Raw genomic sequence first — 20,013 nt, 5'->3', positions numbered from 1 at the left:
AAATGTATACATTAAAAAAATAACAAAAAAGACACTATGAGCACACTATAATCAGCACACTGAATTCTGGCTGACAAGCACAAGGGGAAGCGGCTGAAGAAAGATTGAAGTGTAATATTGTAACATGGCGATATATATATGTGTGTGCTTGTATTACACAAGCAGGGATAATGAATAAAAGTGGGGTAAATCAGTGACGGATTAATATTTTCTAAAAGTTCCAGATATAAAATATTACTGTATACATTAATTTCTCGATCATAATTTTTATAACCTAAATTTGAACATTTAGAAATATTTGGCAAAGATTTGTATGATTATTATATGTATGAAAGATTTTTATATGAAATCATTTACGTGATATTGCATGATATAAAAATTATCAATGTCATATTTTATTTTTCATAAAATGCTAGTAAATTGATTGTTATAGTATTAAAGTTGCTTTTACTCATATTATTTTTAATATTAATATATAAGTCGCATATAAAATCTTAATATTATACGTATATACATTCGTGTGTGTGTGTGTATTGAAGCAATAGTATATACTTTCATCTATTTAGTTTTTCAAATTTTAATTAATTTTATTTATTCTATTACATGATACTATCTGATGTGGCAATCTAACAATAAAACAAGATCTGGTGAATTCGTCACGAATCTGCTTTGTGGTAAGTCGATTGATCCAGCACTGTGCTGTGTGTGTAGTAGCAGTGTAATATAGTGGGAGAGAAAGAATAGAGAGCGGCTAGCGGCTCTCTGAGCTGTTTATATCGTAGGTAGTGCGCAGTGGTAAAAGCCTTGGTGCGCACGGGCCGTGGTGAACATACACAACAGGTGTCCTGCAATCGGTTCTTTCGCGGTACCGGTTTGGTTCTCCATTTTGCTCTCCCATCTGTTTATTCCTCTTCGCCTTTCACTCTGGAACGAGTGAACAGAGGTATAACAGAGTGTGGACGCAAGAGTGTGCTGAACCCAAGTGTGCGGATCGGCGTAATATGATGTCGGAGACCGTGGTGACGATGGACGGTTCCAGCAACAATGCCAGCAATAATCCACGGCAGGTACCGCCGACGGTGAAGACGGAACCGGGTCAGCCGAACCCCTTGGCCGGCATCAGGTTGAATGTGGCTTATTTCAAGACCATACCCGGTATCCTCAAACTAGTGCAGCTGGTAAGCATGCGGTTTATTTTTTGCTGTTTATTCATGTATAAAGGTCGCAAGAGACGAGACAGTTAGAGGTTTCCGTGCTAATTGCATATGCTGAACTAGTACATTATATAGTTTGATAATAAATTTACGCTCCGATAACAAATTCGAGTATTATTATTTAATAAAATTTTAAATGATACGGGAAGGTACTGATGCTGTAACATTGTGTCTCTATATTATATGGTATCGTATCACTGTTTTTTAAATAGAATAACCTAGCGATACACAATATATGTATATATATACCATAGCAAATAAACTAGTAAATTTTTTTATTTTACAGCTTGCTAAAAAAATAATGCTAAAAAAAATAATAAAAAACTATAGTAAAATTTATATAAATTTGATAATATTAATTGTGATATTACAGAGTTTTAGAATATTATTTCGAAATCATAAAGAAAGAGAGTAATACGATACTAATATATTAATTTACTGACACACACATACACATACACATACACACACACACACACACACACACACACACAAGTAGGTATTATAGAATTATATAAATTATAAATTAAATTTTATATATATATAAATTTTTTAAAGAAATTTAAAAGTTTACTTTTAATAAATTTTTCTTTTTATTTGATTTTTATTCAATTAAATAAATTTTAATTTATTATAATTAAAATTTTAAGTTATAAATATATATTGATAAAATTACGCATGATGAGAACTTGTGTGTAATATGAAAAATATTCAGTAATTTTTTCCGGATATTACAAGAAGACATAAATTATTCTCCGATATGTGAGATTTATTAATTATCTGAAAATAATAATTTAATAATCGAGTGAGAGCAGAATTATTTTTATATATAATAATATATGTTACCATGTTACTCACATATATATATATATATATATATATATATATATATATATGGGAAATAATAATCACAACATGGTAACATATACTTATATACATATCATAAATTCTCTATTTTCAGCTTATAGATTTAGTTTACGATAAATTTGATGCTTATCATCACGTAATGGTTAATAATAGAATAGAAACTTTAGAGTCACTTGGTGTATATTTTTGTAACATTTTGTAACAATCTTTGATATACTAATAGATATATTATAAGGTGCTATGATCTCATACACACGCACACACACACAAAGTCAGAAAACTGATTTTATTTATGATTAGTACGTTCTATTTTATTTATATGAGTTATATAAATGTAAAATAATATGAGATATATAATTAAAAATATACATGTACATGTATATGTACAAATATACATATTTTTTACATGTTAATTTAATGATTATAAACATTTATAATCTATTATATTCTGTACTGAATGTTGCCAATTGGCAACACTTTATTATTAAACACGCGATTCAAGATTAGAATGCTCGACAGAGAAGTTTCTCGCTTTTGCTTTCGCAGATTTTCTCTCTTCATTGTTCCATTTTGGAATATTATCAAACACATACATATTAAATCATCATATAAATAATGATCATATAAATGATCTCGGTTTCTTCTTTATAGCATTTCAGAGTTACCGATCGATAACAATTCAAACGAACAAGGAAAAAGATTTTAGAAATAATTCTCTCGATAATTTTTACATTCAAAGAGATTTTATCTTGCACGCAGACGAAATGATATATGTTACGTAACGCTACACACACGTTATCGTTTACTTAATTCGCAATTCCTTGCTTATGTGATGGATCATATAAAATGACTACAACGGATTTTATTATATCACAGAAAACCGCGGATTTACATTGGAAAACGATATTCTATCTCGTGATCTTTTCTACATTTTAATATTTAATTCCATGTTTTTGTTTCTCTTATACAGGGTGTCCCGGGAGGAAAGGTTACTACTCTTGCTAGGAGGTGATAGTATCGGTCATTTTAAGCAAAAAATTCATATAAACACGAGTGTCCTATTCCGAACGATTTCCGAGATAGAACTATTGTGAAAGTACAGTAGCAAAATTACTGCCAAGAAAGAGATACTTTTCATAAATAAAGTTTTTAATACATAAAAAATTATATTTTTTACAGTTTATAATAAATTTTCAAAAATTCTGCCGCCAACATTTTTAATAACACTTGTACGACAGTTGTCTTCTAAAATTTATTGCCAGTATTGGAAATCTCTATAGTATACGTAACGTGAACTATATAGATTTCCAGTACTGGCAGTGAATTTTGCAACGCAGCCAATATCACAATCAACTGACTTCAGGCGTAATAATATTGCGCACAAATCGTTCGGAATAGGACACTCGTGTTTATATGAACTCTTTTGCTTAAAATGACCGATACTATCACCTCCTAGCGAGAGTAGTGACCTTTCCTCCCGGGACACCCTGGGTTGCGTTCGGAAACGTCACCGAGTGCATTCCCTCTCTTTCTATATCATTTCTCTCTCAGTGATATAGAAAGAGAGGGAATGCACTCGGTGACGTTTCCGAACGCAACCCTGTATGTGCCAATGTGTTTTTAATATTTTCGATATCTTCATATCTCGATATTTCGATATCTGTAGAGAATTTTTTTTTCGACATAATTAATGCACTTTGCTAAAATAAAATTTGTCTATATATAATAAAAATGAATTCATATAAAATTAAAGATTGTGTGTGTTGATTGCCAACAAGAAAAAATCTAAAGATTAATATTTTTTATGACTATTTCCGCAGCCAGTTCAATGATTAAGCTATTTAATTATTCGCGCATGTGTTATTGATTGCTACCTAAGATTTTAATTTCTTTAATCTTGTTACTGATGTCTACCCAGCGAGAAATGATTGGTCGAATCGACATCGATTCGACCACCATTTCCCACTGGGTATAAAAAAAGTTAATTAAAAAGTTAACGATGCTTGATGCTTTCACTCATTTTTAGAAATGAAATAATGTCGTTTGCATTTAAGCGTCATTTTAATAGCCAGAAATATGCCAAGGACTAGTCGCATACCGCCTACTTATACCGTACAAACATATACCAAGTGTATGGTCAGAAACGTCGTAACTTTGATAAACGTTTTACGTTTTTAATCTTTAAGACAATTGGAAAGAATTCTTTCTTCGGTTTATTCAATTGGGATAATGATATTCTATGAGAAAATTTAATTTTCTCAGCAATTTCGATCTAGATATTTGTTTTCAACCACTATGATTATAGAAAATAATTATCACTCAATGAAATTGATTTTAAAGATCTAAAATATTTATATTATTTCTACTTATTTAAGTATAAAATTAAGTATATTATAACTTTTGAATGTGAGCAGAGTTTAATATTTTATTGCTTAACCAAAATGCAATCTCTAAACTATTGTTTAAACATTTGTTTTAAGAGAGAAAGTATGTTTAACTGTTTGTTTTTTTTTTTCTTATTGTGCTTTTTCTATTTTAATTTACATATTATTAAATTCATTGCTATTTGTTATAAATGTGTTCATTCTTTATACAATTTTCGTATATTCCGAGTATTTTAGTTTTTTGCAACTAAAATGCGTATTATTATTATTAATTCACGATAATTTTCGACTGAAATCTCTCTCTCTCTCTCTCTCTCTCTCTCTCTCTCTCTCTCTCTCTCTCTCTCTCTCTCTGCGCGCGCGCGCGCGCGCGCGCGCGCGCGCGCGCGTGTGTGTGTGTGTGTGTGTGTGTGTGTGTGTGTGTGTGTGTGTGTGTGTGTGTAAGATGCTCAATCATTGGCTTCACAGAATTTGCATTCCCTTCGCTCATCATTTTTAACATATATTCGTGATACATTTTCCGCGTTGAAATTTGCGAAATTTATGATTTTCAAAGCAATTGTGTTTTATTCCAAGAATCTGCGGATGCTCTGCACGTTTGTGAGAAACAGACGCAAAATGTATAAATATTATTTGTGTACAATAATCTATAAGAGATGTTATCCCAAAGTTTCCAAAATGTTTCTGTAGAAAAAGTTGTTTTATTTGAAAACCTAATTGTGATCTTCAAAATAGTTTTTGAACATAAGAAGGGAGTACACAATGATCCTAATGTTTTTCTCATGATTGGAAGCCATCTTTGAAATTGTTTTGTGTTAGTATATTCTTATTTTTTGCCATTTAAAAAACCATTCATTTAGATCTCCTTTATCTATTATCGATATTTTTGGTTTCCAAAAACATATCTTTACATTTTCTTACTCGCCTGAGTTCGATCATGACATTTTTGCTCTTCTTTAAGATGAAAATAAAGTTGAAAGATTGAAAAGATTTAATGATAGCGTAAAAAAGATTTAATATTAATACGCTCACATAAAAGGATTCCTATGACGATTTCCGATTATGGTAGAAAGTTGATGAAATCGTGTATATTCATCTCAACTAGTTTGAAGACAAGACTTTGAATGAGGCAACTTCTTCGGATACATTTGGGAAACTTTCGAGTAGCACCATATATATATAGGAAAATATTGATTTATTTTTTATTGTGTCCACAAAAATGTAATATAAAAATATTGAATTTGCTCTTCTATATACACACAACATTAACATATTACTATAATACATGTACACACACACATTTTTTCTTTCAATTGACATGCTAAATTTTTATTTTTTAAAATATAAATGTTAAAAATCTTAAAACATATTTTCATTTAATATTAATAAATATTAACAAAGGCTTTTCAAGCTTATATTAAATTTATTATATTATTAAAAGTATTAAGTAAAGAAGGGGAAGAGAAGAAAGAGTTAAAATATAATAATAATATTTTATTCCAATGCTTTTTTCCAACTAATCTAAAGGTACATGTGCATTGTATATATATGTGCACATGTACATCACATGTATCGTACACACACATCATTATGACGCACGATCGGCTAGCTGCTAGCTTATACCGTTGAATCTGCAGTGGCATAACCACACGTAACGGTATTTCTCTTATGGAGCAGTTAACAAAACATTTTTACTTTATCTTTGCCAGATTAAAAGATGACTTTTGATACTACAACATTACATACGTTAATTTATCCGAAATTGTATTAATAATGATTGCGATTATATATTGACACTTTGCAAAATTTTTTATAATTTATTCGTAAAAACAATGTTGTCTTGTTGACTTTGCAAAGTTTTTTATCATTTATTTGTAAAAACAATATATTCGTAAAAACAGTCTTGTTCTTTAAATATTTTTATTATAAAATATACATATATATATATACATACATATATATGTATATGTATGTATGTATATATTATATTATATATTATATTATATATTATGTGTGTGTGTGTGTGTGTGTGTGTGTGTGTGTGTGTGTGTGTGTGTGTGTGTGTGTGTGTGTGTGTGTGTGTGTGTATAATACCAAATATTTCGATTACTTACTCCAAAATAACAAACTAGAGAGAAAACGAATAACTTTAATTATTACAAAAGGTATGAAAATTATATTTAAAGAATTTTTTCTTAAGTGAGAAAAATATTGGTCCGAAAGTCGCTGAATCGGGAATCGAACCCGAGTCTTTCGCTTTCCGGGCGACTGCTCTTACTTCTAAGCTATTCAGACCCTTCGAAACAATACTTCTCTCTTTTTGCTTTTATATAGTTATTTGTAAATAACGCCTTGTATATCCGCCGGCGTATACTAAACAGTTGGAAAATCATCTATACGGGTAGGCTCCATGATTAGGTCCAGGAGCAAATTTAAATATGTTTTTTATTTTTTATATATCGCTAGTAAATTAAAGTCATAACTTAGACAAATTCATTGGCTAGTGTGGTCGATTAATTTAACTACCCTGTTGATTAATTTACTAGCGATATATAAAAAATAAAAAACATATTTAAAGAATTTTTTTTAATTTACCAATTTTTCTGTTTTTCTCAATTTGAATTAATGTTTGGAAAAAGTATCATGATTTAAACACAGTGCCTATGCAAGAAATTGTTACAAGTGTGTATTACTGTAGTGTGTGACTGATATGTATGCGATTTACATCACGTATGTTGTGTACAACTTTATTGCAAAATATTTACATATTTTTATTCGAATACATTTTTTTATCATTATAAGATACCTATGTGTGTGTATGTGTGTGTGCGTGCGCGCGTGTGTTTGTGCGTGTGTAGGTGTGTATTATTTCATTGTTAATTTTGATATTATTAGAGAAGCTTAGGTCAGCAAGCATTATTTTGGTTTGTCTTTTAAATTATGTGTCTTTGTATTTTTCTTTTCACCCCAAGTACAAGGTTGCATATTATTTACGATCGATAGAAGTTGAAGGAATGTATATTGATCTAATGCGAAATAATTCTTATAATAGCATATGGCTTTACACAGCGTTGGCGACACTTGTGGCGGGAAATGAACAAATACATAAAAGAAATAGTAATAGAAATAGTAAATGCATTTTGAATGCATTTGCAAATTTCTGATTTATTGAACTAGAATTGCGATATTTATAAAACACTTACTTAATTAAGTAACAATACTTAATTTTAAAAAACATTTGATTTTGTGTGTATGTGTGTGTGTATTATATATATAATATATAATTTTTCAACGATTTTAATATTAAACGCCGTTTCTAATATTTAATTAATTAAATTTGAATATTTTTTTTGAAATTAAAAACAATATAAAATTTTATTTTATATACACTACCGTCAGAAAGTTTAAGACCAAAGTAATAAATAAAGATCCTCGAGAGAATAATTTATTTTTACACGTTAAAATATGACATTCCGCCGATTGTTTCTTCTTTTTATTAATATAGCTAGAAGATCATGTTATAACACCAGTAGTAAAAGTAAAAATAGCTTGCATTAATTTTTGGGAAGATGTGATAAATTAAATTTACAAATTTTTTTGGTCTTAAACTTTCAGACGGTAGTGTATATGTACTTATATATAATACAAATGTATGTATATATTTAGCACATGCATTATATTTCAAAATAATTGCAAATTATAAAAAGAAAAATAAAGTTGTTGTGAAAATTAAAAATAGATATCAATGATATAAAAATTATAGTTATGCTGAGACGAGATAATACATAGGTATAATAAATATAACATTTGTATAGTATATATAGTATTGTATATTTAGATAATACACATATTTGTAGTATATATAGTATTTGAAATTCGTGAGGCTTACGAGCAACTGATCGTCGAGATATAGCGAGATAAAGAGTGATCATCAGACGATTTGAGATAATGTGCATAAAACTCAAAAATTTTCACAAATGCTGTTCTCCTGCCGTACAAATATAGAAAATACATGTAAATGGTCTTTATTGCAGCATATTATAACAAATCAAATTATTTTTTGATAAAAATTGAATATTTATTTTCTAAACTTTGGTTTATGTTATGCGCTACATTTTTAAAGAAAATTGACTTATTTCCTGTTTAAATGTAAAGAAAATTTGACAGTCATGATTGAAAAGGATTTTAAATATATTTAAATGATGCACTTCTTAAGAGAGATTCAAGAATATAAATCTTAAATCATTTTTTAGTTAAATTTAATTTTATGTGATTTATCATAATATTTAATTTGATATAAAAAGAGAAAAAGAATCAACATATAATGTACTCTTTAATTAAATATTTCCCAACATTCGTTTTTTTGCATTAATTGAAGATAGACTTTTTTTTATACTAAAATAAAGATGTAGGAAATATTGGAAATTGAGAACTATACAATATACTATTGCAAATTACATTCTTAAAAATCACGAGTTCATATAGATCCTCCTGTTGAATTTAAAAATATAATAACCATTATTTTTTAATTATTTTCTAATAATGAGTATTAGATAGCAGAGGAGTTAACCGAGGGAAACGAAACGCTAAAGAGTTCTTCCAATAATCGTGCAGATGATAAAGTGATAAAAACAAAAGAGCTAAGCATGCAATCACAGTTAGGATCATAAAAGGTCAACATTGTTATAAAGTGATAATATTTGCGAATATTTTGAGAAAAACGGCGCGAGTTTTTGGAGAAAGAACCGGTTTGCGTCGACAAGCGATTGGGTGTGTAACTAACGAAAGCTTATGAATAGTGGTGAATTCGATGTTACGCACTTCGCTATGCTAGATTGCACGCGATGACCATACATGTTCATCCAGACGACTCCGGTACCATACGCGGAGAGCGTCCCACATACGCGGTACCATCAGCGCCGCGCCGACATTGCTGTGACAACGCGATAGCGGAATGTCACATTGAGAATGTGTCCTTTAATTCTTCGACCATCTTGCCAGACGAGTTTAATAAACATGTCGCTACCGGATGTTCGCATGTTACGACCACATAACTATTTGACCGAAAAGTCTCATCGATAGATACTCGAATAGAGTCAGGTTTAAAGCAAATAAGGAATACGAAAGAGATATACATATATATTTAATATTTTGATACGTATAATATGAATAACTATACCAATTATCGAGTTGTGTTAGTTAATTGTAATATTGTTAAAGAGTATAACGAGGAGATCACTATTGTTTATCAAACTTCATTCCGAAAACTGTTGCGGCTAAATTGACTTAATCTTTCTAATATATATACTTGATGATTTTTCATGAACTTTGTTGCAAACAGTAAATAGTCAAAATTAAATATTTAAAAGAATATAGTTTAACATTAAAAAATCCATCTATATATACACATCTAAATTATTTATGCGTGCAATATTTTGAAAAAAAATGTATTTATTAATTAAGTACACACTTGAAATACAACATATAAACTATACAAATATTAGAAAAACTCTTTATTTTTCTTAACGTTGCCATGTTAAAAATATACCATGTTATATATAATAAAGTTATATAATTGTCTTGCTGAAATTTTAAACGATCTATTCGTAGAAATTCGTTTACTATAGAAAATGAGATTGTGGTTGTATGTACAATATATATATATCGCAGGAAGAAACATATTCATGCGCTCGAATGCATAAAATTAGTGTAAATAATAATTCTTGACGTTTATCCTTGACATTGGTGGTCTCTTTATTACTATTTAAATATACATTGTGTAACCGAAATAATCGTGTTACTTACACATCACTAATTTATCACTGAAAATTAGTTAATTTAAAGAATTTAATTTGCAATAGCAAAATGCATAAAAAAACTATATATCACATTTGAAAAGTCTATAAAAATTATTTTCAGAACAGTATTTGTAGTTTTAAGTTTATTTATTTTAATTTCTTCGGTTCTTTCCCTTTTAATTTCCGTATAGAAATAGATTCCGATATAAATTTCTAACATAACTTAGAATAAACAATATTGTTAGATCGCAATCATTGATAATATATTCATCAAACTTTAATTGTCATGAAGCTTACATAGAGTTGTTACGAGTTCAATAAATAATTATCACTCGTAAATTAGGTCACCGTGAATCCTTGGTTTATAATAATTAATGCCTGGAATCGTCATGGAATTGCGTGCGGAATAGAAGCAAATTGATATATTAATTTTGCTGGCATAACAATGCTGCATAATGTATCATCAATATACTTATATCATATCTATTCATGTATCCGTGTGCGCATAAGTAAATATAAGGAAATATAGAGTACACATTATGTGCAAGAAAAAAATAATTTGTTCTCATTGGCAGAGTGCGATACTAGTAACACCAGCTATTATAATTAACATGGGTGTCAATATGTGTTGGATAATTACAACTTTTAAACATCTCCTTTAGGAATTCTATAAATAATTCTTCATATAACGTTTCAAAAAATTTCTGCGATGCCAAGAGCTAGCTTGACGAAATATTCTAAACTTGAACTATTTAATAATATTTAATAAAATAAAATTATATTTAAAAATATGTTGTATATACATATATGTATACATATACATATACATATACATATTAATCGTACTGACAGTAATATCGATTGAACGAAAAGATGCTACTATTAGATTTAACTGATTACGTATTAATATTTTATGCCAGCTATGGTTCTTTTTGTTCATTGTGTGGATAAGAAATTATATTACACGCGCGGTAAAATATTATGTAGTTAAAATTATACATTTGCAGAAAAACACTCTTTTTTGATGTTTTCAGCCTTACCTTTTCTTTTCTAATTGTATGATAGAAACTTCCACGTCTAGAAAAGGAAATTCGTGCAGCAAGCATTATATTCTTTTAATAGAAAGACAGCATATAATTATATATTTATATTACGTTTATATAATGATGTTATAATAATGACATATCAGCTTACTTATTGTGTGTGTGTGTGTGTGTGTGTGTGTGTGTGTGTGTGTGTGTGTGTGTATATCTTTACACGTGAATTATAAAATTTATTTACTTTGACGATCCTTATTAGAGAAGTTTTAATATTCTGAATCATGTGCTCATAATATGACTTGTATAACGTTCAATAATGTGACTGAATCATAATCATCGCAAAGAGAAAAATATACTTATATAAACACGTGTTAACTATTTTTAGAATCGAGTTAAATATCTTTTCTAGAGTCGTTATTCTTCTTAGATTACTGATACTTAATCTGTTTATTACAATAAAAATGACATTATTTTAAAAATCATAGAAGAAAGATATTCATATAAATTGAGAAATAAATTGGCTACAAGAACCGTACGCGGATGTCGGTGCGTTATTAAGATATTCATATATGAATTTTTAATATTTTTGAGAGAAATAAGATAAAAATAGAGAGAGAGAGAGAGAGAGAGAGAGAGAGAGAGAGAGAGAGAGAAAAGTTGCGATATTTTAATTTTATTTAGAAATAAAATATATACAATATATGTATATACATATATATATATAAAGAAATTGTTTGTAAATACATATATAATCAAATACTTTACATAATTTGTATAATTGTTCTTCTTGTATAAAAATTGAGATTTCGTATATAATTATTTTGATTATAGGCGTTTAGTAATTGTATGTTTCTGTGCTCATTTCTTTCAATATATTAATTACATGCAGCTGAATTATTATCTGGAAAGTACTCACCACATACTCAAAGTATATTCATCGAATGATATAAATATAACGCTGTCATGTCATACACAACGTAGCATTTGTGTAAAATAAAATATAAAAGCTACATTTTATTCGGCTATATATATATATATATATATATATATATATATTCTTTTGTTGGCTTCCATAAAAATTGAAAGAGCTTCTTGGAAACCACAGGAAATAACATTGTTTGATCGATATCGAGAACCATTTGTGGCTAAACTGCCCCAAGAACGGCTATTATACATGTCATCATTACGAGCCACGAGAATGATGTTGAAGAAAGTGATCAAATACCGATCGAGTTGGATTCTGCACGACGAAAATATCGAAAATGTGGAGCACGTTAACCTTGCTCCCCAAGTTCAGCGAGAACTGGGTTGTTTGGTCGGCGAGCATGTATTTCTCGAATATCCTTGGGCTTATGTATCGCGAGAAACTGTTTTGAGATTCGCCAATATAGCGGGTTCATCGCTGGAGCTATATCGAGACAAGATTGAAATTTATAGTGGCGATACTTTCCTCATGGGTTATTCATCCACTCGATTGATTGCTTGCGACTTTGTCATCTGCTTAACGGAGAATGCAAAGTCAGCGATAGTGAAAAGAAATTCTGACATCAGCAAGAAAATCCGGAGTGAAATTATTCGGAAGATCAGAAAGACCGGTGGATCCTGGAAGTCCCTCGGAAGTGAGACGACGTTAAATGGGAATTTAATCAAAAATATAAGAGAGTTCTTTGAGATGCAAGTATGCTTTCCAATTAAGTCTTTGGGCTTACATCGAAACCTCTGTGACAGATCATCAAAGAAATCTTGGGATAGTTACGTAGAATTAATTCCATACGAGAAATTCGAGAATATCAAGAAAAAATGCATTTCTAGGATGATCCAAACGCACTTCGGGCCTCGAGAAATCCAAGTACAAACTTATCCCGGTTATCCCAAGGACGCCTGGACTCAATATGTTTACGAAGATACTCTAAAGCCGGATGTTGATAATGATGAATTTGGAGAAGAAGAAAAAGAATCAGCAGAGAGGAAATCGGAGGAGTTTGAGTACTCAAACGAAAAGAAAGAGAGTGAAGAGTCTAGAGAATTTGATATCAAGGTGGAGGAACAAAAGTCAGTGGATAATAAAAACTTGATGGCGCTCTTCTTGGAAGAACACGCGCAAGTAATGATCGATGCCGTATGCTATAACACAGTCGTTAACGTACACATAGACGATATCGAGACGCTTACACGACAAAAGATAACTCGACTGCGAGATGAGATTACTTACGAGGAACGATCATCCCTTGTCGACTTGCGCTTGACGATAGGCAAAATTATCTCCAATGTTTCATGGCATCCGTGTTTTATCGATTATGTGGCTATTTCCTACGTTACCATACCGTCGCGCAAAGTTACCCGATTCTCGTCGGGTATCGAATATAACTTTGTGTCAAAAACGGAGCCGATGGTGTTGATATGGTCTCTTACGGATTCTCTTCGGCCACGATTGTTATTGCAATGCGATCAGGAAATTTACTCAATCTCCTTTTGCCCGACGAACGGTGATTTTGTAATCGGCGGTTCTGCGTCGGGCCAAGTAGTCGTTTGGAATATTCACGAACAAATACAAAATCAAGCAAACATCAAGCTCAAGTTTTGGATTCAAAATGTTGTACCAGTAGCGGTAGTGTCTGATCGAGATCATTCGCACGAGTTGCCAATTCGTCAGATACAATGGCTCCCTGATAATTACAGGATAGAACCATCCGGAAAATTAACGAAACTGTCCACTTGTTCGAGTTGTCAGTTTGTGACGATTTCTGAGGACGGTACCATTGCCATTTGGGATCTTATGAGATACTCCATTATTTCCCAGCTAAAGCCAAGTGATTGCAAAGATCTTCATGAACTTTTCCGACCGACGTATCGCTTGAATGTTCGATCTTATAACGATCCATTTTTTACACCTCTTTATTTGTGTCTTCCATCAGTCAGTGTTTTTCAAGAAAGCGATAAGCGTCAGGATGAATCGAATTTGACAAATAAAGATCGCATAAAAAGATTGTGGATTGGTACGGCGCAGGGACATTTCGCTTGCGGCACCTGGGAAAACCAGGTGTTCGACACGGATGAAACGTCCGGTATAGACGAGTGCAAGTTTCTAGATTGCACTTCCGCACACGATGGTCCCGTTGCGGCGATTCTACGATCGCCGTATTTTTCAGATATTCTACTGACGATGGGCGGTCACGTTTTTGCTATTTGGAAAGACGATTACTTAAACTTACCAGTGTTTAGACGAAAATCCGATTGCGCGTATACTGCATGTTGCTGGAGTAATCGTCCAGGAACTTTTTTAATGGGTACTAGCTTAGGCGATCTGGAAATTTGGGATATCGAAAGGAAAGCAAACGAACCAGTGCTCACGCAGACTATCTCCAGAATGCCGATAACCCTTTTGTCACTTCGGGAATTGTGTAAGCAAAACTGTAAACTGATCGGTGCTGGTGATTGCAACAGTGCCTTTCGTATTTTTGAGGAACCAGCGGAAATTAAGGATGATATACTTGAAAAAGTGGACTGGTTTGAAGAATACGTATGGAGGGAAGTAAGAAGGAAAAAAATGTTTTCTTCGTGGCAGAAAGATTTTCTCCAAAATGACGCAATCATCGTTGCTAAAAGGCAAGCGAGAATAGACGAGGAACGTAGATTAAAATTCGAAATGACAAGAATAAAACTTCATAGAGAACATGAGGAACGATTAAGATTGGAAGCTAAAGAGAAAGTATGTAAAGTGCCAAAATCCAAAGACATTATATGGAAACTGCGCCAGCAAGCAAGAATGAAGAAGGTCCTTTTAGAGAAGAAGAAATTTGTGCCACAAAAATTAAAAGAAAAAAGATTACCGCTAATTTGTTTAACTAAAGAGAGAAATCTAAAAATGAACAAAGCAAGGAACGAAATTGCGTTTCGAGACAAGTATTTTGACAATTTTGTTTCCCTCGAATTCTCTGATTACGATCACGATTTAGAAGGAGACAAAATCTCAAAAAAAAGACATGAAACGATAGAGGACGAAAAGATAATTAATATATATTTGCAAGAATTTTATAAAATTATGGACGAGACGCGTAGGATAATGGCGGAGAAACCTGTTTTAAAATTTGATTGGAACACTTGTAAAGAAAGTAAAAAGCTGCAAAATGTGAAAAATTCATAAATATATAAGTGCAAAGCTTGAAAAATTCTCTCAAGAGAAGTGATCTTAAGTTTGTTTGATGAATTCAGGTTGTGTTAATATTGATAAGATGAAATAATCGAAGGGGCTGGAAAGTTTTTTGAGGTTGCAAATTATATGTAACTCTTATTAACTAATGAATATAAAATGTGTCATGTTGCGTGTATTAAAATTGTGATTAATTTAATCTAATTAATATAGACATTAATGAGAAGGTAAATTATATAGAATAGGATAAAGTTCTAAAACAGAATAAAAATTAATGATACTTACACCGGTATACTTTACAAAAAGTAAATTAAATTTTTTAGAAATTAAAAAAAACAAATTTCGTGCGCAAAATAAATTTAGTGCAGATTTATTTTAACAATTAATTAAATTGATTTAGCTACAATGTAATATAAACAGTCGTGTAATAAGAGCCAATTGTTTTGTTAATCAAATAAATCAATAAATAAATGTGTGCGTACAACAAATGTAAATCAAGTTTTTTTTTTCAACAATTTTCATATTTTATTTTAACTAGAACAACACAAGCGCGGGCTTAGCGCGCGATTATTCGACATCGGAAGAACCAATCAACATTACAGAAAAGCGGTGACACGAGCTTCGATATATGCGCGAGTATCGACTTTACATGCTCTTTTTAATAATTTTAATGTTTTTAGAAAAATTTATTTTTGTTAAAACAAATTTCAAGTACAAATCTAATCACCGTGCAGTTATTTATTTTATATATATATGCACATGTATATATATATATAATATATATATATATATATATATATATATATATATATGTATAATGTTAATCAAAATTTGAATGTGTGGAAGAATATCATTAATTCAGTGCAGATGCTAAGCTAATTATCATTACTTAAATAAAAAACTGTCTTGTATTGGCATTATTAAAACTATTTCTTTTGTTATGCAATATGGATAATGGAAGGCATGTGATACATTTTCCAGGGTCTGGGCATAATATGTATGGCATGTGCTTCTCCGGCGTATGTAGGCGCGACACATTGGTTTCTGTTCGTTGCGGTAACGTCCTTTATATCGACACTCATATGGTGCGCCGTGTACTTTCTGTCCCTCCGGGAGGTACTTAAGGTGCCCATCAACTGGATCTTAACTGTAAGTGAAAATTAAAAAAATATTGTAAAATTATGCAAATCGTGTCTTCGAAGCTTTTCTTTCCTCAATATTCTGTGCTATATATTATGTATTTTATTTGATTCAAAAAGATTTAATCTCATATTTAATTTATTCATTTGATTTCTATTAGACATAAATAATTTAATCTTTTAAGGATTTCTGAGAATATATTGATTTATTTTTTAAAGATGTGCATGATATTATTTATATCTTACAATTATAATAGATTAATATGTTTTTTCTTGCATGAAAAAATCTGATATTTAAATATATATATATGTATATGTATGTATGTATGTATGTATGTATATGTATATGTATATAGACATATATTAGAAAATTAATTTTAAGAAATGTAATAAGGCATGTGTATGTTCAATTCTCTAAAATAATTTAATTTTTTCAGGAACTTTTAAATACGTCTATAAAAACCGTACTTTACATGATTGCATTCATCGCCCAGCTGTCGGCTTGGACGGCTTACAGAACTTCATCATCAAACATCGCTGCTGGAGTGAGACTCATTATTGAAATATTAATAGTTAAAAAGAGTAATTATTATTATTTTTTAAATATATACATTCAACATTGTTTATAGATATTTGGAATCTTCAATACCATTGCATACGCCGCCGGGGTTTATTTCCTATACATCGAATGGAAGAGTACTAATACACAATAAATATCGTCAGCCTGCAGAGAAACCAGATACTTGAAGAGCAACATCAAGAATTGCCTCGACCGTGACTTCTCACCGTCTGTTTATAAAGGTTTTGGCATACTAACAAAGATTGTGCTCGACAAGAACGTTAGCGCTGGAAGGGGTGGCTTAAAACTAGTCCGGCGCGATCCTTCTCAGATCGTGTGTTCAGCTTAAAGAAAAACTATTATACAATGTGCCTTAAAATTATAGTTATTTGTCGAGATCTTCGTCGTTAGAAACCCGGTGCCGCTTTGAGAAGGATCATACGAACGAATAAAGTGTGCTACACATTCAAGATATTGTATATCCGACGACAATTACATATATCAAACTCGTGAAATTTTGTACAAGATCATTGAACACGCGAATCTATAATTTTATTTAAACTGATATATAACAAATAAACGACAAATAAGTGACATTTACTTTTTTTAAAATCATTTCTATTTAGAATGAAAAGAATATAAAGAAAAACATTTTATATAAAAATTGCAATATTTCTATTTAAGCATCATTAGTTGAATATTATATATATTTAACTTGTTTATTAATAAAGGAATAAATATATATCCCTCTTTAGATAAGATACACAATGTTACAAATTACAAATACTAAATTATATTTTGTAACGAATAATACATTATTCAATTTTTCATACAAATGCTATTGTTTTTTGTCCTTATAATATTTACTTGAAATTTGTAATTATGTATATAAGGACATTTAATTATTATTTTATTATATAATAAATAGCATTTATAGTACCTAATATGATAAATAAATTTAATTTTTGTTAAACATTTTTTAAACAAAATTTTTGTCTAATTGTTTGTGAGGCATCATTTCAGTTGTACTTTGATTGTCGATATAATCCTCCGGACAACAATGAAATAAATAGTTTTAAGAGATCTTATATCAATGTACGATGAATTTTCAGGGCGATATCAGTTGTGCTTTCACACAATCAATATAAATTATTAAAGACTCGGTGCTTAATTTTTTAATCCGAAATTATTTAGGCAATTATTGTGTCCATATTGGATAGCTATTTCGCCAAGTATTAATTTATAAACTTTTGATGATTCCAATGCATCAACTTTTCATGTATTTAATAAACATGCGTGAAATTTCTAACACTATTTTTTAAAACATTTTTTTATTTGTACTTTTGCGCGTTATATTACAAGAAAGATTATGTTTATATACAATACATGTATATATATATATATATTTCTTTATGCATGTATATATAATTTATATGTGTAGTGTGTAGATAAGACACACACAAATATATTCATGTTCTCTAGATTGGATGTAGTATAACTTTTCTTTTATATTTTTTCTCATTCACATGTAAATCATAAGCCTCAAATGCACGCGTTAAATACACATATATAAAAGAGTCTAGTAAATCGAAACATAGAATATTTTTTAACATTGTACAAAACTATTTATTCAAATAAATAAACAAATAGTGTTTGTTTAAAAAATATATTTTTGATAATAAACTTAAGATGAATTACAAAAGATATTAAAACAGAGAAACTGTATAATGGCGTTCTAAATAATCATGCACGCGCTTACATATAGTGGTCAAAATTCAGTTTTCTCTTCATAAATTATCTAAAATAAAAAATAGATATTTAATCGGCTTTTTTAGCTTTATATTTGTCATTTTTGATTCACAATAGTTTTTTTCTAATTTTTATTTTTTTTCTCAAGGAGTTTTCGTAAAGAAAACAATTTTTTTTATAAAAACTTAATTATTTAAATTCAGATTTGTTTGGTTTTACAAAAAAATAGTTTTTAAAAAGTTGCTTCGATATTAAATATATTCTATTTTTCAATTTATTAGATTTCTATAATTCGTCTTGTTTTAACAGAATCAATTGTGGGTATATATTACACATTAATTGCTCTATATTTTTTATATTTTATGCAGAGGCAAGATATTTATGCATGTTAAGCTCTTTATATACATATTTCTCAAGGAAGGTCGGCGAGATAATTCCGAATCATGTCGCGTTTATTATAGCGCTGATTAAAACTAAAACGGACGTTATGTTTAAGATTATGCTACTTTTTTGCTTATCACACTTATTATAAGTGTTGATGATGTAATTCACTTTTGTTTATCTCTTCTATTTACTCATTGTCCCTCGAATGAAGGAAAAGCTACATAGACATATGTATTTTTTATTTTTAAGAAACTGTATTTCAGTATTGTTGTTGTTTGTTTATATATGTATAGTTACACATGTTAACATGTTAAAGTACATACATAATGGCATACTATGATAGCGACATCATCGTTAAAAGCTACAGAATCGCAGTATACAGATATTCTATTCGATTTCCACATACATATGTGGTGTATACTGTATACATTACACACACGCGCGCGCGCGCACCCGCGAGCGTGGTGTATTTTATGCGTTTTTTTGGACGTTTTTAAAATTTTAAAATTTATTTATTTTTTTTAACTATAAACGCTAAATAAAGTACAATGACATATTACCATATTTGGATGTGTTTTATTATTAACATTAATGTATTAAACATTTTTTAAACATTTTATTCTTACTATTATTGCATGTTTAATTTTTAAAAATTGTTTCCATAGGTTATTGTGTACGTACATATGTTTCTGAATAACACCTAAAAATCATATTATATAAGATAAAATA

At 29.9% G+C, this 20,013-nt stretch overlaps 2 protein-coding genes across 2 annotated transcripts; both read left to right on the top strand.

Annotated features, from left to right (window-relative positions):
- Positions 1-773: 773 nt before the first annotated feature.
- LOC145946645 (plasmolipin) lies at positions 774-19,899 on the top strand. The gene is made up of 4 exons (XM_083056401.1): positions 774-1,178; positions 16,435-16,602; positions 17,030-17,137; positions 17,222-19,899. The coding sequence occupies exons 1-4, from the start codon at positions 1,002-1,004 to the stop codon at positions 17,303-17,305; spliced, it is 537 nt and encodes a 178-aa protein (XP_082912527.1). The 5' UTR covers positions 774-1,001; the 3' UTR covers positions 17,306-19,899.
- LOC145946643 (dynein axonemal intermediate chain 3) lies at positions 10,470-16,210 on the top strand. The gene has a single exon (XM_083056399.1). The coding sequence runs from the start codon at positions 12,478-12,480 to the stop codon at positions 15,445-15,447; it is 2,970 nt and encodes a 989-aa protein (XP_082912525.1). The 5' UTR covers positions 10,470-12,477; the 3' UTR covers positions 15,448-16,210.
- Positions 19,900-20,013: the final 114 nt, after the last annotated feature.

This window comes from Prenolepis imparis, unplaced genomic scaffold (genome assembly GCF_030444845.1).
Source record: "Prenolepis imparis isolate NDT839.2.m4 unplaced genomic scaffold, iyPreImpa1.0 SCAF_17, whole genome shotgun sequence".
Taxonomy (NCBI): domain Eukaryota; kingdom Metazoa; phylum Arthropoda; class Insecta; order Hymenoptera; family Formicidae; genus Prenolepis; species Prenolepis imparis.
This window is presented reverse-complemented; position numbering and strand designations above follow the sequence as displayed.

Coding starts and splice junctions, on each gene's coding strand:
- LOC145946645 (XM_083056401.1), top strand. CDS start 1,002: ATGATGTCGGAGACCGTGGTGACGATGGACGGTTCCAGCAACAATGCC. Junction 1,179..16,434: donor TCCTCAAACTAGTGCAGCTG/GTAAGCATGCGG, acceptor TACATTTTCCAG/GGTCTGGGCATAATATGTAT. Junction 16,603..17,029: donor CCATCAACTGGATCTTAACT/GTAAGTGAAAAT, acceptor TAATTTTTTCAG/GAACTTTTAAATACGTCTAT.
- LOC145946643 (XM_083056399.1), top strand. CDS start 12,478: ATGTCATCATTACGAGCCACGAGAATGATGTTGAAGAAAGTGATCAAA.